Source organism: Pseudophryne corroboree, chromosome 1, assembly GCF_028390025.1.
Source record: "Pseudophryne corroboree isolate aPseCor3 chromosome 1, aPseCor3.hap2, whole genome shotgun sequence".
NCBI classification, from domain to species: Eukaryota; Metazoa; Chordata; class Amphibia; order Anura; family Myobatrachidae; genus Pseudophryne; species Pseudophryne corroboree.
In genome coordinates this window covers 1065045497-1065065535 of record NC_086444.1, presented here as the reverse complement: position 1 = coordinate 1065065535, position 20039 = coordinate 1065045497, and the positions used below count along the sequence as shown (strand labels likewise).

General features: G+C 43.9%; 1 protein-coding gene across 1 annotated transcript in view; it reads right to left on the bottom strand.

Annotated features, from left to right (window-relative positions):
- The window catches only part of LOC134925762 (uncharacterized), a 228438-nt gene that overhangs the window by 144345 nt on the left and 64054 nt on the right, over window positions 1-20039 (bottom strand). The window contains exons 5-6 of the mRNA XM_063920939.1: window positions 4672-4786; window positions 4425-4501 (exon numbers count right to left, since the gene is read on the bottom strand). Coding sequence (XP_063777009.1) covers window positions 4425-4501; window positions 4672-4786 — 192 coding nt within the window. The remainder of the gene's footprint in view (window positions 1-4424; window positions 4502-4671; window positions 4787-20039) is intronic.

The window sequence follows — 20039 nt, the reverse complement described above, 5'->3', positions numbered from 1 at the left end:
CTTAGGAATCTTATACTTTTTACTGGGCGCTGCCCAAGACTCATCCATCATTTCCGTCAACTCATCTGACGCTGGAAATTCAGCTTTCACTGATTTTGTTCGTTTGAATACAGGTGCTTTTGCTTTTAACGCTGTCTTGGCTGGCTCTTCCAGAGAAAGCACAGCCTTCACTGCATTAATAAGTTCAGCTACATCTTCTGAACTAAAGCTCTGCGACTGATCATCATACGGAGTTGAATCTATTGTTTCCGCATCATCATCCGATGTATCATCTTGTGTAGTCTGCCATACAGACGTATCTGTCTTAGTCTTACCTGCCCCTTGGTTGCTTGTAGAGACTACTGGAACCAAACCATAGGAAGGGAGCTGCATGTATGGGTTCATAGTGTAACCTAACCCTTGAGGTGGTGCTACCGGAGCTAACCTGTCCGCTATTGAAGACAGAGTCTTTGCGAACATATTCCATGGTGGCTCTACTGGAGGTTGAACTAACTCCTGTTTTTTACTTCGCTGAAAAGCGAAACAGTTTGCACACAAACCCTCATAAGTGACCAATTGATTCATATCAATTACCCCTGACTTACAAGATAAGCATGTTAGGGTTATAGGAGTGCTTGGTAAATTCTCCTCATCACTTTTGCCGCTCATAGACATGGTATTAACCTGTTATCGACTACACACTTTGTGACTGAAAAACACCCTATATGTCAGTTTATAGAGGTGAGATCAATCTGACCACAGTGCACCTGATTTGAGGGTCAGAACAGGACTGACATTACACAGAAAAGTCAGCACACATACTAGCAGTCAGTCACATGTTAAAGCATTAGACATTGTCATATGAGAATACAACCTCCATAATAACTTATACATAAGTAGGAAAATTGTACTTCTGTTTAACTGGTTCTTTTTCAACATAACATGCAGAAAACACAGTAATATACAGGTCTCATAAGCAATAGGTACTAAAAATTAACAATGCATACTAACAAGTAGAAGGAATTTTTAGTACTGTATACCCTGCCTCCAGAGAGCGGGATACAGGGAGACTCACCACACTTCCATATCCAAGCAAATTCGCTCGTAAGACGCTGAGTGGATTCAGGCGCTACTGGTGTACACTACCGCTCTTGATAACTGATAACGGACACGGACGCTCACCAACAGACACGGACGCTGAGCGACTTCCACGTGTATGCAGACGCTAAGGCCTGCGACTCGGTCTGGGCGGGTTTATATCCAGTGTACACAACCGCAGCATCTAAGCTGCGACCGAGTACCCTCGTAGTAGCGTTTGAGCCGGAAGTGAGGTCATTCAGTTCATGAAACGAGAGACACGCGGGAACTGGCCATGAACTCGGAGGAGGGGCGGCCAGGACAGCGTCTGAATCCCCCTGTTGACTTAAACTCCCAGGATCGCGGCCTCTACCTAGTCCTGGCGCCTATGATCCCCGGAGCGTAGCGCTGTCACACTCAAGATGTTCGGCGCATCAACACACTGTTTGTAGTCTCCACCAAATCAGTGTAGCTGTGTCCTGAACCCTCTAGTAAGAGGAAGTCCATAGACTCACCGTCTCCCCATGCTCCGGCCACAGCCTGGTTACGTCTGCTGGACCTGCTAGACCATCCGACACAGACGCCCGTCGAGACAGCACTGATACCCGAAGGTAAGCGTTGTTGCGACCCGGTGGGGAGTTGTTGGAGCGACTCTGTCTAATATGCGTTTAAGACGCTGTTAAGTCGCTCTAAAAAACATTATAGTAAGTCTATAAAAATAAAGTAATGAAAACTTGAGGCTGCTTTCACAGCAGCCCTGTGACCATGCGGCTTCCTGCCGCACCAAGCAAAAAACTGATCTGACTGAGTCAGTGGGCGGGACTATATAGTGGAGGCCCCAATGCATCCTGGGAGGCCAGAAAGCTCGTGACCGTGTTGGTGCCATTTTCGCTGTCGCTCGACAATATCCCAATGTTATCCTGTGGACCCAGCCAGAGAAAACAAGTAGGACCATAAAAGCCCATACGTTAAAGAGTAAATTATTGTAACTCTTTATTGATAGTGAAGGTTTATTAATAATGGGTACAGACAGGTCTTCCTTAAATTTGAGCATCATTATAATTATCACCGACTGACAATTTGTAATGAATGTTGTTCACATATTTAGGGGCTCATTTAAGGCATATTTATCGAAATTATTTTTACTAAAATAATGTGAAAAAGGGCTTTTCACATTATTTTAGTAGCATCAGAATGTACTAAAGGGCAATTGGAGTAGAATTAGTAAAATTGTCCTTCAAGTCATTAAATTGGTATTTCCTAAATTTGTAATGGGAAATGTGATCCGCCCGTATTTACTAAAAACAAAAATGGTAAAAAATACACCGGAGGGAGCCCTGTGATAATAGCACTAACTTGAGATAGTGTTGGGCAATGGAGCTTATCCCAACCCCTCTATGTGATGCCAGGGCATGTAGTTTAACAAGCAGTAATATATTCTGTACATGCAGTTGTAGGGTTAGGAAACATGCAGCGCTCCAGCTGGTGTAGAACTACATATCCCAGCATGCCATGCCACAGTTTTGCTGTTAGAGCATAGACGTTGCCTATTGCTGAACTACCACCTCAGGGTGTTTAGATGAGCCCTAGTGCTACCGACTCCCCTCAGAATTTGAAATGAAAAACGAAGATCAACTCTAAGGGGACTATTCAGTTTAGTGTGATGTGCATGGTCTCTCTGCACATGTTACATCTGCGCCACCAGTAGTGCACATGGTTTTGCCCAATTTCTAACATTTTTGGCTTGCTAACAACTCTGCATAACCCCCCCCCCCCCCCCCGTGCGCAATTATGGAGAACATTGAAACTAAAAGTTGGTCTATGGCTACGCAGACTGGCCACAGCAGTATTCATTCAGATGCCATGTATTTGCACGTACGATCACGCAGTCATTTGAAGATACAGGCCCTGAACACGTCCATGATATGCCTGCATTTCCCCAACCATTTCCACTTCCCCGTTACCACCTTCAAATGGGATCACCATACCAATGGGATCACCATGCCAATGCCGGAATCCCGAGTGATCACAATGCCGCACGACAGAATGCCGACACACAGGGTCTATTCCCACTCGTGGGTGTCCATGACACCCATGGAGTGGGAACAGAACCTGTGGCGAGTGCAGCGAGCCACCGAGCCAGCTGCGTGGTGAGCACATAGAGCCCAGAAGGGCTCTGTTGTGCTCGCCACCCCCCATGCCGGCATTCTGCTGGTCGGTATGCTGACCACCTGGATCCAGGACACCGGCAAAGCATTACCAACTTCAAATGACCACTTCCTGTCAATCACTCTGCGACAATGTTCTCAGTGCAAGCGGGATTGCAGCAGTACCGTCGTGCAATGTGACTGCAGCACATGTGCAGTTTGCTTACAAACGCTTTGTTGCATGAACATCGGCCATCGCGTACAAACAGAAATTAGGACCAATGTACAATGGGGGTAATTCAGACCTGATTGCTGCTGTGCGTATTCGCACAGCGGGTGATCAGGTCCAAAATGCGCATGCGTATGCACCACAATGCGCTAGCGCGTTGCAGGGGTACAAAGCGGATTGCCGCTCAGCGATGGGTTTGTGCAATGGATCAGTTCGCACGGGCGATCGCAAGGAGATTGGCAGGCGTGTCCATACGTTTGCAGGGAGGGTTCCTGACGTCAATTCTGGTCCCAGCGGCTGAGTAAGTCCTGGGCTGCGCATCAGGTCTGAATTAGGCCCAATGTTACACATGGCATAAACAGCTATTTTTATGCACTGAATAGGTGATATTTAGAAAATAAGCAGCTAAGTAAAATATAACATTCTCTTCTGATGTAAATTTTGGATTTTTACTTAAGCAGATGGAATAACATTAAACTAAATTGTATTAATTATATACTTTTTGCTTTTCTAGAAAATTGGTGATTACACACATTTCCCCACACTGTAAAATATATGTTTGTGCAGAGTTTTAGCTAAAATCCAAATTCCATGTTGGACAAATATGGCATTACTTGAGTTACATGACTATTCTATCATGTTCGCATACTAGATCTGAGAGATTGAAAATGTTTCTTTTACTTGACCATTGACAAGATAAAGCATTGAACTGTTTGAAATGGAAATATAGTTGCTGTCAAGCTATGCAATAGCAATATTATATCACTGTAGAAATGGTAAATATACTGAGTTTCCATAAATGTGTTGCTTTTAGTTACATATGTGGATCTACAGATTTATGGCAACATTGTCAGACCTCTCTAACCTGGACTCTCTATTCCCTGGCTCCTAGCCATATTTGGCAATATAGTAACATGTCCATAGTCACTGCTTCAGACCTATAACAGAACCCCACATACTGTAGCTGCTTAGTAGACTTGGTAAAGACATACCATTTCCAAAGTACTCGTGTTGTGCTTCCAGAGTCTTCAGCTCTTTCTTCAGATGTTCTTTGGCTGCTTCTAGTTTTCTTAATAAAAACATACATTCTGTATTTAGGATATTTAACAGGATCTCTGTGTATGTTTATTTATTTCTCTACCATGTTGTGGGAAATTAATAAGTGTTTTAATGTAAGCAAATTGGCAAAGCATATCATGTCCTCATTACTCGCTGTTATAATATTATATATTGTGATACCTGATAGTTTCACCATAGTTCTTCTGCCTCTGTGCATGAGCCATACTTCTCCTGATCACAACCTTGTCAGCCATGTCTTGCATCGGAGGGGCACCGGACACTTTTACCTGTGGGTCTTTGAGGATAGGCAGAAAAGAGCGAAATGTACATTTATATGCAAATGCCTTTCTATGAGACACATCAGACCACTGCTACATGAAAACATCTGAGATTTATATTTCTTGCAGCTGAATCATGTTTGCTATAAATCACATCAAATTCATATTGACCAAAGGCATGAATGTATAAGTAAGAAAATAGGAAGATAACATATTCCCTTCATCCAATAAATCATGCATGTGCTTCTATAAAACAGTTTTCCTTTATCTGTATGTTGACATACCTCCCAACTGTCCCGATTTCAGTGGGACAGACCTGTTTTTCAGGCACTGTCCCACCAGCGAGCCGCAGTGTCTAATGGGCAGGGGGGGGCACTCTGACAGCGCTGCTCTGCATAGCATGCATGTGTTATCCACACTGTAGGGGGGAGTGACATGTGGTCATGCCACTATAGGGACAGGGCCTCTATGTATTGAGGCCATGTCCCTTTTAACGTGTGTAAGAGGAGTCTTGGGCCCAGATACCAGAATGTTGGGAGGTATTTGTTGATGTGAACTAGCAGTCTGAATTAGAGAATGCATGCAAAGTTATCTCAAATTACAATATAAACACTTACCCCTCCAGAGTCCTGCGTTGGCTGCAGCAGCTCTGCAGAAATCACAGGGAAAAAGGTGTGGTGCCCATTTTCCCTGCATTTCGCACATGTGCAATAGGAAAATCACCAGGAAAATGGCCGCCACACCATTTTCCTGGAGACCTGCATACCCTCCAACATGACCCACCCCACTAGGTACAAAATGCTCTGTTTCTGGACTTCCCTCTTAATTTATTATTGCCATCACCTGTGAAGAAACAGCTTTCTTATCATTAAACTAGTTCAACACAGGTGATGGAAATCATAAATTAAGAGGGAAGTCCAGAAACAGAGCATTTTGTACCTAGTGGGACGGGTCATGTTGGAGGGTCTGGACCTGCACACGCACACTAGACTCTGGCACAGCACTAGGGTCTCCCAGTGCTGAGTCTGTACTGCACAGCTGACTAGACAGGAGGGGGCCCAAACAGAGGCTGCACATGGCCCCCCTCCTCTCATAATACACCCCTGATCCAAAGAGTAAACTGACGGTAGTATGATATAGTGTTTCCTTTCCTACCTCTGGTAATCCTCATTTCATAGCATTTTGTGACACAGAAATTAACCATTAATGAGTGCTTATGTAGAGCAGCAGGCAGGAATTTGACATTAAGTAAGGGCTCTAGGGTAAAACAGGGGACTGCACTGGAAAAAGGGGAACACATGGGAGTCACACTGATAGAAGAAACCAAGGCTGAATTTTTCCACAATACATAATTACATAGTTTACAATATGTGTTGATTATATAATTACTTTTGTTCCGCACACAGAACAATTAACTTTTGAAAATCACACCCAGAGGGCAGAAATGTTCTGTGCAGTTTCATAAAACACCAACAGATATTTCATTGGTAACTGTAACAATTACACTTATGTACTCATGTCCTTGGCTAGAAAGTGCTATGTGTCATTTGGATTGTACAAGATGATATTGTTTCATAATTTTGTTTTAATTCTAGCCAAATTTGAAAATGTAGTATGTATCACGTTCACCATCCTATATAATAAAAGGGTAACGCTGCTCCTCACCTCTATGAGAATTGAAGTGTTTTTCGTGCCGTGGCCACTAAATGACGTCCGACGGAGCAAGTCATTTGTTACTTACATATCTAATGGAAACTATTCAAACTAACTTTGATTCATTCAATGTCACCTTTGTTAGTACTTTGATGATTATTTTCCTATTTTATGTTGCATTGCTTTGAGCACACTGTTAAAAAAAAATGTCCCAATGCAGAGATTGTCTCTGATTGTCTAATTATACATATTAAAACTTAAGTTTATTTAACCAAAAGGCCCACTAAATAATTTGACTTTAGGGCACCACTGAAAAGTTATTTATCAATGAGTGAAGGGGGTCATTCCGAGTTGATCGCTCGCTGCCGTTTTTCGCAGTGCGGCGAACAGGTTATTACTGCGCATGCGTATGCACCGCAATGCGCACGTGCGTCGTACGGGTACAAAGCGGATCGTTGCTGGGCGATGGATTTAACGAAGAATCCATTCGCACAGCCGATCGCAAGGAGATTGACAGGAAGAAGGCGTTTGTGGGTGGCAACTGACCATTTTCAGGGAGTGTTTGGAAAAATGCAGGCGTGTCCAAGCATTTGCAGGGCGGGTGTCTGACGTCAATTCCGGGACCAAAAAGACTGAAGTGAACGCAAGGGCTGAGCAAGTCCAGCGCCACTCAGAAACTGCAAAAAACTTTTTCGTCCCGCTCGGTTGCACCCACGTTCGCACACTTGCAAAGCGAAAATACACTCCTACGTGGGCAGCGACTATGCGTTTGCACGGCTGCTAAAAGTAGCTAGCGAGCGATCAACTCGGAATGATCCCCGAAATGTACTAGAAATGCACTAGATCTTAATACTATAACAAAGTAATGAATGGAAGGCATACTTGTGCACTTTCTCAGTGTATTGCACTTAGACAAAGCAAAAAGGTGTCCGGTACAGAGTATGGATTACATCCATCGTCAAGATACAGTAGTACTAAACTCTCTCTGATTTTTATTGTTAAAAAGCTTTATGGATTACTGCTATAATGGGAGCTCCTTTACCTCTCGTGTATTCTCCAACCTGGAATCTCATTATAGTACCCTGTCTAGCAAATGTGTGAATTAGTATGCTGTATTGTGGATGTATCGCATTAACTCCATTAACTCTGGCAACTCCTGTTCCACCCATATTTGTCCAACATTTTCAGCATATAATTAATTGCTGATACTGCAATACCACTGCCTGTGCATTGGCTGCTTCCCAACAACTGAAACAAGGGTACAAAAATAGGCTCATGACATTCCAATGCATTTTGCACTGCATTGGCAGCGTTGTAAATTGAACCTCAGCTATCGGATAGCTACCACAAGCTTAGTTTTATGACTGGCAGTCACATAACTTGCTGGAAACTACAAGTGACAAGACATACTGTACAAACAGACAAATGTACAGTATGACATTATCTGTGTAAATCTGTGTGAGATTACCTAAGAGGGATAATAATAATGCCTTTATCACCAGTCAAATACGGCTTTTGAATTTCCTAAATGGATTTTCAGATGTAGGAGATAATTTGTTCTCGGTTTCAGATCTAGAGGAGTTATTCTAGCAAACACATACACAATCAGCTCACAGACCTACTATAATAATTGGAATCGATTATGTTAATCTCTGAATATAAGGTATGATGTAATCAGGGGCGGACTTGGAACAAAAAGCAGCCCTGGAAAAATTTGTACTAGTGGCCCCACATGGGCAGCACCAGAGGTGTAATGTCTAGCCATGGGCCATGGCAGCAGCACCCTCCCCCCAAGACTTTCCAGATAGTGGGGATGTCCAGCATCAAGCGGGAAGTTAAAAATAAATAAAATGCAATATTATGAGCACATTATATGATACACCTTCAGAATTTAGGAAGCTATATCATTCTTTAGAAAGATATATTTTCTTGTTTATTATACCAACCGTATCTCAATCACTATTCACTCAATCTTATATGTCAGTCAAGCAGGCAGACAGAGCATACACTAGATCACAGGTTCTCAAACTCTGTCCTCAGGACCCCACACGGTTCATGTTTTGCAGGTCATCTGTAGATTTTTAAAATGTGACAGTTGGTGATACACAGTGCAGCTGCTGGGTGACATAGAAAATGTGTACCGTGTGGGGTCCTGAGGACCGAGTTTGAGAACCACTGCACTAGATCATCTGCAATCACAGGCTAAGCAAATTATTTTGCATCTTTTTCATTATGTCTATAAAAAGGACCACATGTCCTTAAACAAAACAGGCCCCACAGGTGCGTCGGCCCACCGGGTATCTTCCCTGTGAACCCTATGCCCAATCCGCCTCTGGATGTAATGCTTGGTAAAGTTCAATAATTGTGCATTACTTTCCTTACTATTATCACCAAACATACTAGCAATCTGGCCCCACACTTTGTGGAAAGGCTACTGGTCCTGGTATAGAAAACAATCTATTTAAATTGCTATTTCAACCTAATTTGGACACAATAAATGTAATACACTGATGTGACCTGATCATAGGGCCAAATGGAACACTTTTAGTTTCTCTGCCAGTAGCCTAAAAAACCTGATTTTCAAGTACTTCCACCTTATCTTGCCATGGTAGAGTTTGGACTTAAAACAGGGCCGTAGCTAGGTGTGTGTGGAGAGGGCACCGCACATAGCGCTGCAGGGTAGGGGGCGCTGTTGGTGTTTTAATTACTTTCACTTGCAGCTTCCACCCTTTTGAAGGCCAGCATCTCCTGACCACCCCAGTCTCCTACCCTGACCTGTCGCTAATACCTATACAATATTCATGAACTCAACTTGAGATTTCTTTGTTATTTAGTCACACTGTCCTTTATAACTTTTCAAGATGGTGACAGACCCAGGATTCAAACCCATTGTCTGTGGCATTGCAGTCAGACAATCTTTTCATTGAGCTATCTGCCCTTGCATAAACATAGTAACATAGTATCTAAGGTTGAAAAAAGACAATTGTCCATCGGGTTCAACCAATTTGTGGTCTCCTATGCACGATTATTTTGTATAAAATTTTGACCGAAGTTGCTGACTGCCGTTCCGATTAACCCCTCTTTTTTATAATAACCATAGTGCGTGACTATGCCCCGTAACCCTGGATATCCTTATCCATTAGGAATTTATCTAACCCATTCTTAAAGGTGTTGATGAGTTGGCCATTACAACTCCCTCAGGCAGGAAATTCCAAACACGTATCGTCCTTACCGTAAAAAAGCCTTTACGCCGTATTGTGTGGAATCTCCTCTCCTCTAACCTGAGCAAGTGTCCACGAGTTCTCTGTGTTGATCTAACCAAAAACAGGTCCTGCGCAAGATCTGTATATTGTCCCCTTATATATTTGTAAATGTTGATCATGTCCCCTCTTAATCTCCTCTTTTCCAGTGTAAACATGCCTAGTCTTGTACGCCTTTCCTCGTATTCCAGCGTCTCCATACCCTTAATTAGTTTGGTCGCCCGCCTTTGAACCTTTTCTAGCTCCAGGATATCCTTTTTGTAGTAAGGTGCCCAGAATTGTACACAGTATTCAAGGTGTGGCCTCACAAGTGATTTATATAACGGGAGTATAATACTCTCGTCCCTAGCATCAATTCCCAGTTTTATGCATGCTAATATCTTATTAGCCTTCTTCGCTGCAGTCCTACTTTGGGTACTACTGCTTAGTTTGTTATCTATGAGGACACCTAAGTCCTTTTCCAGTAAAGAATCCCCTAATTTTACCCCATTTAGTAGGTAGGTGTTATTTTTGTTCTTGTTACCACAGTGCATTACCTTACACTTGTCTGTATTGAAGCACATTCTCCATTTCGCTGCCCAAGCTTCTAATTTAACTAAGTCATTCTGAAGCGACTCAGCATCCCCCTCCGCATTTATAACTTTACACAATTTGGTATCATCTGCAAAAATTGACACCATGCTCTCTAGACCTTCTGTTAGGTCGTTAATGAAAATATTGAACAATAGCGGTCCTAATACTGAGCCTTGCGGCACACCACTTAGCACTTCAGTCCAAGTTGAAAAAGATCCTTTAACCACAACGCGCTGCTCCCTATTATCTAACCAGTTTTTGACCCAAGTGCATATTGTGCTTCCTAGCCCTGATTCTTGTAGCTTGTAGATAAGTCTCATGTGTGGTACAGTATCGAATGCTTTGGCAAAATCTAAAAAGATTACATCTACCTCTTTACCCTGATCTAGGTTTGCGCTTACTGTTTCATAAAAGCCAAGTAAGTTGGTTTGACAGGATCTGTCCTTCATAAACCCATGTTGATTCCTTTTAATGACCTTATTGACTTCAAAGAACTTCTGAATACTATCTTTTAGAATACCTTCCAATACTTTTCCCACTATAGATGTAAGACTAACTGGTCTATAATTACCTGGTTCAGCTTTACTTCCCTTTTTGAATATAGAAAGGTAGATAATTCTAAGCTAGAGAATTCTAACTATTTGAAGCTTACCCTGTACTTTGGGAAAAAATTATCAGCATTGCGGGTGAGCAGATGTATGTAGTGTGTGGCTGCAAGAGATTGGATGTGTGGCTGCACACTACATAGATCTGCTCAATTGCAATGCTAATTTTTTTTTTACAAAGTATCAGTAGCCTCATATAGTGATTATCTCTTTGGCACAGGGCACCAAAAAGTCTAGTTATGGCTATGACTTAAAATATACACTACTGTAGCTGTGGACATCAGCCAATCTGGTTTTCCATACTGTTGTGTCAGATTAAATGTTTATAGTTCAGAACAATTACACACCGCAATATTGGACCAATTTCGGTGAAAACTCCCAAATTGTCTGAATCAATACACTCACTTGGGCAGCTGTAGGGGGAAATGTATAAAGGTGAGAACCAGGAAGTGTGGGACGTTGTTCGAGTTCTTACGTATTTTTAAAATGGTTCTCGCATTCTATTTCATTCCCTCCCCCCTAGGTGTTTTTATGCTTATTAATATAATTAATTTTGACTTCACCATGGTATCCTGTGCTGTGCTGTTTGTGTGTTCAGGCACTGTGCTTTAAAAAATATAATATTATTTTGGGGTGCATAAAAGTGTGCCTGCACTTTTTGTTTCCCTAGTAAATCTAGAACTGCAGTATACTATATGATATTGTTTATTATTTGTCCAAAAAATAGTATACTCCTAACTCTATTGTGTCAGAGGCCGCTGCACCACCCCAAGAAGACATCTTTGAATTGACGAGTTCCAGTTTCTAACTGAATTAAAAAAATAAGAATTTACTTACCGATAATTCTATTTCTCGGAGTCCGTAGTGGATGCTGGGGTTCCTGAAAGGACCATGGGGAATAGCGGCTCCGCAGGAGACAGGGCACAAAAGTAAAGCTTTCCGATCAGGTGGTGTGCACTGGCTCCTCCCCCTATGACCCTCCTCCAAGCCAGTTAGGTACTGTGCCCGGACGAGCGTACACAATAAGGGAGGAATTTTGAATCCCGGGTAAGACTCATACCAGCCACACCAATCACACCGTACAACTTGTGATCTAAACCCAGTTAACAGTATGATAACAGCGGAGCCTCTGAAAAGATGGCTCACAACAATAATAACCCGATTTTTGTAACTATGTACAAGTATTGCAGATAATCCGCACTTGGGATTGGCGCCCAGCATCCACTACGGACTCCGAGAAATAGAATTATCGGTAAGTAAATTCTTATTTTCTCTATCGTCCTAGTGGATGCTGGGGTTCCTGAAAGGACCATGGGGATTATACCAAAGCTCCCAAACGGGCGGGAGAGTGCGGATGACTCTGCAGCACCGAATGAGAGAACTCCAGGTCCTCCTTAGCCAGGGTATCAAATTTGTAGAATTTAGCAAACGTGTTTGCCCCTGACCAAGTAGCTGCTCGGCAAAGTTGTAAAGCCGAGACCCCTCGGGCAGCCGCCCAAGATGAGCCCACCTTCCTTGTGGAATGGGCATTTACATATTTTGGCTGTGGCAGGCCTGCCACAGAATGTGCAAGCTGAATTGTATTACACATCCAACTAGCAATAGTCTGCTTAGAAGCAAGAGCACCCAGTTTGTTGGGTGCATACAGGATAACAGCAAGTCAGTTTTCCTGACTCCAGCCGTCCTGGAACATATTTTCAGGGCCCTGACAACATCTAGCAACTTGGAGTCCTCCAAGTCCCTAGTAGGTGCAAGGCACCACAATAAGCTGGTTCAGGTGAAACACTGACACCACCTTAGGGAGAGAACTGGGGACGAGTCCGCAGCTCTGCCCTGTCCGAATGGACAAACAGATATGGGCTTTTTTGAGAAAAAACCACCAATTTGACACTCGCCTGGTCCAGGCCAGGGCCAAGAGCATGGTCACTTTTCATGTGAGATGCTTCAAATCCACAGATTTGACTGGTTTTAAACCAATGTGATTTGAGGAATCCCAGAACTACGTTGAGATCCCACAGTGCCACTGGAGGCACAAAAGGGGGTTGTATATGCAATACTCCCTTGACAAACTTCTGGACTTCAGGAACTGAAGCCAATTCTTTCTGGAAGAAAATCGACAGGGCCGAAATTTGAACCTTAATGGACCACAATTTGAGGCCCATAGACACTCCTGTTTGCAGGAAATGCAGGAAACGACCGAGTTGAAATTTCTTTGTGGGGCCTTCCTGGCCTCACACCACGCAACATATTTTCGCCACATGTGGTGATAATGTTGTGCGGTCACCTCCTTTCTGGCTTTGACCAGGGTAGGAATGACCTCTTCCGGAATGCCTTTTTCCCTTAGGATTTGGCTTTCCACCGCCATGCCGACAAACGCAGCTGCGGTAAGTCTTGGAACAGACATGGTACTTGCTGAAGCAAGTCCCTTCTTAGCGGCAGAGGCCATAAGACCTCTGTAAGCATCTCTTGAAGTTCCGGGTACCAAGTCCTTCTTGGCCAATCCGGAGCCATGAGTATAGTTCTTACTCCTCTACGTCTTATAATTCTCAGCACCTTAGGTATGAGAAGCAGAGGAGGGAACACATACACCGACTGGTACACCCACGGTGTTACCAGAACGTCCACAGCTATTGCCTGAGGGTCTCTTGACCTGGCGCAATACCTGTCCCGTTTTTTGTTCAGACGGGACGCCATCATGTCCACCTTTGGTATTTCCCAACGGTTTACAATCATGTGGAAAAAACTTCCCGATGAAGTTTCCACTCTCCCGGGTGGAGGTCGTGCCTGCTGAGGAAGTCTGCTTCCCAGTTTCCATTCCCGGGATGAAACACTGCTGACAGTGCTATCACATGATTTTCCGCCCAGCGAAAAGTCCTTGCAGTTTTTGCCATTGCCCTCCTGCTTCTTGTGTCGCCCTGTCTGTTTACGTGGGCGACTGCCGTGATGTTTTTCCCACTGGATCAATACCGGCTGACCTTGAAGCAGAGGTCTTGCTAAGCTTAGAGCATTATAAATTTACCCTTAGCTCCAGTATATTTATGTGGAGAAAAGTCTCCAGACTTGATCACACTCCCTGGAAATTTTTTCCTTGTGTGACTGCTCCCCAGCCTCTCGGGCTGGGCTCCGTGGTCACCAGCATCCAATCCTGAATGCCGAATCTGCGGCCCTCTAGAAGATGAGCACTCTATAACCACCACAGGAGAGACACCCTTGTCCTTGGATATAGGGTTATCCGCTGATGCATCTGAAGATGCGATCCGGACCATTTGTCCAGCAGATCCCACTGAAAAGTTCTTGCGTGAAATCTGCCGAATGGAATTGCTTCGTAGGAAGCCACCATTTTTACCAGGACCCTTGTGCAATGATGCACTGTTTTTAGGAGGTTCCTGACTAGCTCGGATAACTCCCTGGCTTTCTCTTCCGGGAGAAACACCTTTTTCTGGACTGTGTCCAGAATCATCCCTAGGCACAGCAGACGTGTCGTCGGGATCAGCTGCGATTTTGGAATATTTAGAATCCACCCGTGCTGTTGTAGCAGTATCCGAGATAGTGCTACTCCGACCTCCAACTGTTCCCTGGACTATGCCCTTATCAGGAGATCGTCCAAGTAAGGGATAATTAAGACGCCTTTTCTTCGAAGAAGAATCATCATTTCGGCCATTACCTTGGTAAAGACCCGGGGTGCCGTGGACAATCCAAACGGCAGCGTCTGAAGCTGATAGTGACAGTTCTGCACCACGAACCTGAGGTACCCTTAGTGAGAAGGGCAAATTTGGGACATAGAGGTAAGCATCCCTGATGTCCCGGGACACTATATAGTCCCCTTCTTCCTGGTTCGTTATCACTGCTCTGAGTGACTCCATCTTGATTTGAACCTTTGTAAGTGTTCAAAAAAATTTTTTAGAATAAGTCTCACCTAGCCTTCTGGCTTCAGTACCACAATATAGTGTGGAATAATACCCCTTTTCTTGTAGTAGGAGGGGTAATTTAATTATCACCTGCTGGGAATACAGCTTGTGAATTTTTTCCCATACTGCCTCCTTGTCGGAGGGAGACCTTGGTAAAGCAGACTTCAGGAGCCTGCGAAGTGGAAACGTCTCGACATTTCAATCTGTACCCCTGGGATACTACTTGTAGGATCCAGGGGTCCTGTACGGTCTCAGCGCCATGCTGAGAACTTGTCAGAAGCGATGGAACGCTTCTGTTCCTGGGAATGGGCTGCCTGCTGCAGTCTTCTTCCCTTTCCTCTATCCCTGGGCAGATATGATCTTATAGGGACGAAAGGACTGAGGCTGAAAAGACGGTGTCTTTTTCTGCAGATATGTGACTTAGGGTAAAAACGGCGGATTTTCCAGCAGTTGCCGTGGCCACCAGGTCCGATGGACCGACCCCAAATAACTCCTCTTCCTTTATACGGCAATACACCTTTGTGCCGTTTGGAATCTGCATCACCTGACCACTGTCGTGTCCATAACATCTTCTGGCAGATATGGACATCGCATTTACTCTTGATGCCAGAGTGCAAATATCCCTCTGTGCATCTCGCATATATAGAAATGCATCCTTTAAATGCTCTATAGTCAATAAAATACTGTCCCTGTCAAGGGTATCAATATTTTTAGTCAGGGAATCCGACCAAGCCACCCCAGCTCTGCACATCCAGGCTGAGGCGATCGCTGGTCGCAGTATAACACCAGTATGTGTGTATATACTTTTTATGATATTTTCCAGCCTCCTGTCAGCTGGTCCTTGAGGACGGCCCTATCTATAGACGGTACCGCCACTTGTTTTGATAAGCGTGTGAGCGCCTTATCCACCCTAAGGGGTGTTTCCCAACGCGCCCTAACTTCTGGCGGGAAAGGGTATACCGCCCATAATTTTCTATCGGGGGGAACCCACGCATCATCACACACTTTATTTAATTTATCTGATTCAGGAAAAACTACGGTAGTTTTTTCACATCCCACATAATACCCTCTTTTGTGGTACTTGTAGTATCAGAAATATGTAACACCTCCTTCATTGCCTTTAACGTGTGGCCCTAATAAGGAATACGTTTGTTTATTCACCGTCGACACTGGATTCAGTGTCCCTGTCTGTGTCTGTGTCGACCGACTAAAGTAAACGGGCGTTTTAAAACCCCTGACGGTGTTTTTGAGACGTCTGGACCGGTACTAATTGTTTGTCGGCCGTCTCATGTCGTCAACCGACCTTGCAGCGTGTTGACATTATCACGTAATTCCCTAAATAAGCCATCCATTCCGGTGTCGACTCCCTAGAGAGTGACATCACCATTACAGGCAATTGCTCCGCCTCCTCACCAACATCGTCCTCATACATGTCGACACACACGTACCGACACACAGCACACACACAGGGAATGCTCTGATAGAGGACAGGACCCACTAGCCCTTTGGAGAGACAGAGGGAGAGTTTACCAGCACACACCAAAAACGCTATAATTATATAGGGACAACCTTATATAAGTGTTTTCCCTTATAGCATCTTTTTTATATATTTCTAACGCCAAATTAGTGCCCCCCCTCTCTGTTTTAACCCTGTTTCTGTAGTGCAGTGCAGGGGAGAGCCTGGGAGCCTTCCCTCCAGCCTTTCTGTGAGGGAAAATGGCGCTGTGTGCTGAGGAGATAGGCCCCGCCCCTTTTTCGGCGGCCTCGTCTCCCGCTCTTAACGGATTCTGGCAGGGGTTAAATATCTCCATATAGCCTCCGGAGGCTATATGTGAGGTATTTTTAGCCAAAATAGGTATTCATTTGCCTCCCAGGGCGCCCCCCTCCCAGCGCCCTGCACCCTCAGTGACTGCCGTGTGAAGTGTGCTGAGAGGAAAATGGCGCACAGCTGCAGTGCTGTGCGCTACCTTTAGAAGACTGAGGAGTCTTCTGCCGCCGATTCTGGACCTCTTCTTACTTCAGCATCTGCAAGGGGGCCGGCGGCAAGGCTCCGGTGACCATCCAGGCTGTACCTGTGATCGTCCCTCTGGAGCTGATGTCCAGTAGCCAAGAAGCCAATCCATCCTGCACGCAGGTGAGTTCACTTCTTCTCCCCTAAGTCCCTCGTTGCAGTGATCCTGTTGCCAGCAGGACTCACTGTAAAATAAAAAACCTAAGCTAAACTTTTCTAAGCAGCTCTTTAGGAGAGCCACCTAGATTGCACCCTTCTCGGCCGGGCACAAAAATCTAACTGGCTTGGAGGAGGGTCATAGGGGGAGGAGCCAGTGCACACCACCTGATCGGAAAGCTTTACTTTTGTGCCCTGTCTCCTGCGGAGCCGCTATTCCCCATGGTCCTTTCAGTAACCCCAGCATCCACTAGGACGATAGAGAAATTATATTGTGTATGTAGTGTGCATTCAGATGAGTGAGACAGGATATATTACTGTTCTGTGTGCAGTGTTGTCCTCCATCATCTACACCTCAAAACAATTCTCACATTTAAAAATAAATTTCTTGTCTGATGTCAAAAATAAAACTAATCAGGGATCAGTATATAAAAGAGCAGGAGCAGCAAACCAGTACTAGTCCGGCGGCTGCTTCCAGTCATGATAGTACTTCAACATCTACTAAAGCTGGTTGTTAAAGGGACAGAAGGTTTAAGAAATGGCGCCTGAAATCAAACAACATTTCACAATGTTAAAGAACACATCACCTCTAATAATAAAGGGAACATTTACTGCCAAAAAATGTAAAATTGGCAGCATGCCATACACCACATCTAGTGGCAAGGAAAGGCTCAGTCCATAACCTTTCTTAGCAAGTGGTGGTCCTGCTAGTGCTACTGCTGTTTTATTCACCAGAATGCCTATTGCAGAAGCCAGGGCCAAAAACTGGTCAGGCATCTGTTTCGATAACCTCACATGGTGATTCAACACCTTCTTGCTCTGAGTCTAGAAGAGGTGTCAACTGTAAAACAGGCAAATCAGTTCAGAAAAAAACCACTAATATTGAAGAACAAACTTCACAAATCCCTGAGGAGAGTCTAAGGGTGTCCACATGTGCAGTTTGTGAGTCTGACATTTCTGACACTATACTCATAGAGAAGCCTCCTTCCACCATTTCTGCACCCCTGCAAATGTGGAGATGAGCACCACAAGTAAAGATGGTGACATAGAAATTGAGGATGCTACTTTGAAAGTACAACAGAATGAGGGAGATATGTGTGTATCTGGTGCTAATACGGATGTTGATGATGTGGATATTATTTGTGTCAAAGTAAGTCCGCCACCAATAGTAGCAGTTCTTGACCGATATAAAAAGAAGGCCAATGTCATGCCTGGGCATAAGACCAAAAAAGCACCTCTTCAGTGTGGAATTATTTTTACCCAAATCCTGACATTTGTCAAGCCATCTGTACCATTTGTGAAGCCAAAGTAAGTAGGGGTAGGGACATTAACAATCTAGGAACCACCTCCTGTTACGTCATCACTTCGTCAAGTATTTGGAAAGTCTGGAAAATGCTGGAAAATAGTACATACAAAGCAGTACAGCATCTGTTATCTCCCAGCTCTCAGCTACTGTAGATCCTGCCACATGCAGTCTCCACCACTAAAAACTTCATCATCAATCTCCTCATAATGATGGGAGGTAGTCCTCCTACATCCTATTGGCAAAGGCTAACTGACTCCGCCCCTATCCAACATCCCCATAAGCATTGTTGCGTGCTAGGGCTAGGGCTGCTGCTGCTGGGGTGAATCTTCATCCCAGAAGGGGACCAAGAAGACTAGTAGTTTCAAACAACAACTGTGAAACAATTGTTTGCAAGAAGAAGCAAGTATAAAAGTTGCCATCCAGTTGTACAGCGGATCACTGAAGCCATGAGGACTATGCTAGTATTAGATCTGCATCCAATATTCACCATCCGTGCATCTAGTTTTAGACAGTTAATTGAGGTCCTGTGTCCCCACTATCAAATTCCATCTTGATTCTATTTTACCAGAACAGCAATTCCTCTTCTGTACTGGGAGGGAGGTTAAAAACACCTAATTCTTGGCCTAGAAAATGCCATTTTATCCACTATCCATTTAACCACAGATATGTGGACATCGGTACTAGTGAAACAAAAGATTACATGACTGTGACAGCCCACTGGTTAGATTTAATACCTTCACCAGCAGTAGAATTATCTAACACACAATGCCAGCTCATTCACAAGCAGGTTACTTTCTTTATCACCAGCTTCACTAAGATGCATACCGGTGTCAACCTTTTTGAAAAACTCAGGGATGCCATAGCAAAATTGTTTACCCTGCTAAGATTCTGCTCAGGATTTGTAATTTCCAATAACACAAGTAATATTGTGAGAGCATTACAACTGGGTGAATTTGAACAGGTTCCATGTATTGTACACATAATTTGGTGGTACAGAATATTTTTAATTACTGACTGGTGCATGCAGGAGATGCTGTGGCCTGAAAAATTTCTGGACATTTTCACCATTCAGCAACTGCATGTAGAAAATTGAACAGTAACATTTGCCATGCCACCAACTGAAGCAAGAGGTAGTAACCAGGTGGAATCCTACCTTTTATATGCTTCTTCAAATGAAGTTACAGCAACAGGCCATTGAAACCTACACAACAAGCCATGACATAAGGAGAGAAGGGGAATGTACCTTAGTCAATCACAACCATTTGAAGTTGTAACCAATGAAGTGAGTTCAGACACTGCCAGTCTGAGTCAGGTGATTCCCTTACTTAAACTACTGGAAAAGCAGCTACAGAAACTGAAGGAGAAGATGAGATGAAATGAAGTGATTCTGCTAAGCATGTTGGACTTGTAGATCAAGCTCTTTATTCGCTTTGCCAGGACCAAAGTGTTGTGAACATCTTTCAATTGGATCACTATATTTTGGCAACCATGCTTAATCCTAGGTTTAAGTCATATGTAATGTCTTTCTTTCCAACTGACACAGATCTTAAAAGATGAAAAGAGCTTCTTCTGCATCTCAATTGGCACATGACACAACAACATCTTCTGCTTCAGTTTCTCCTTCAACTGCTGCTGCCAGGAAAAACTGACCTTTATCAAGGGACCCACTGGTGATGAGGATGAGTCATCTCAGAGCACCAAAAAGAGAAACAACATAATGACATTTTACCAGGCTTAAAAGAATTGCCCAACATTGACACCTTTACCGTTACTCAATCTGATACAGTAATCATCAATA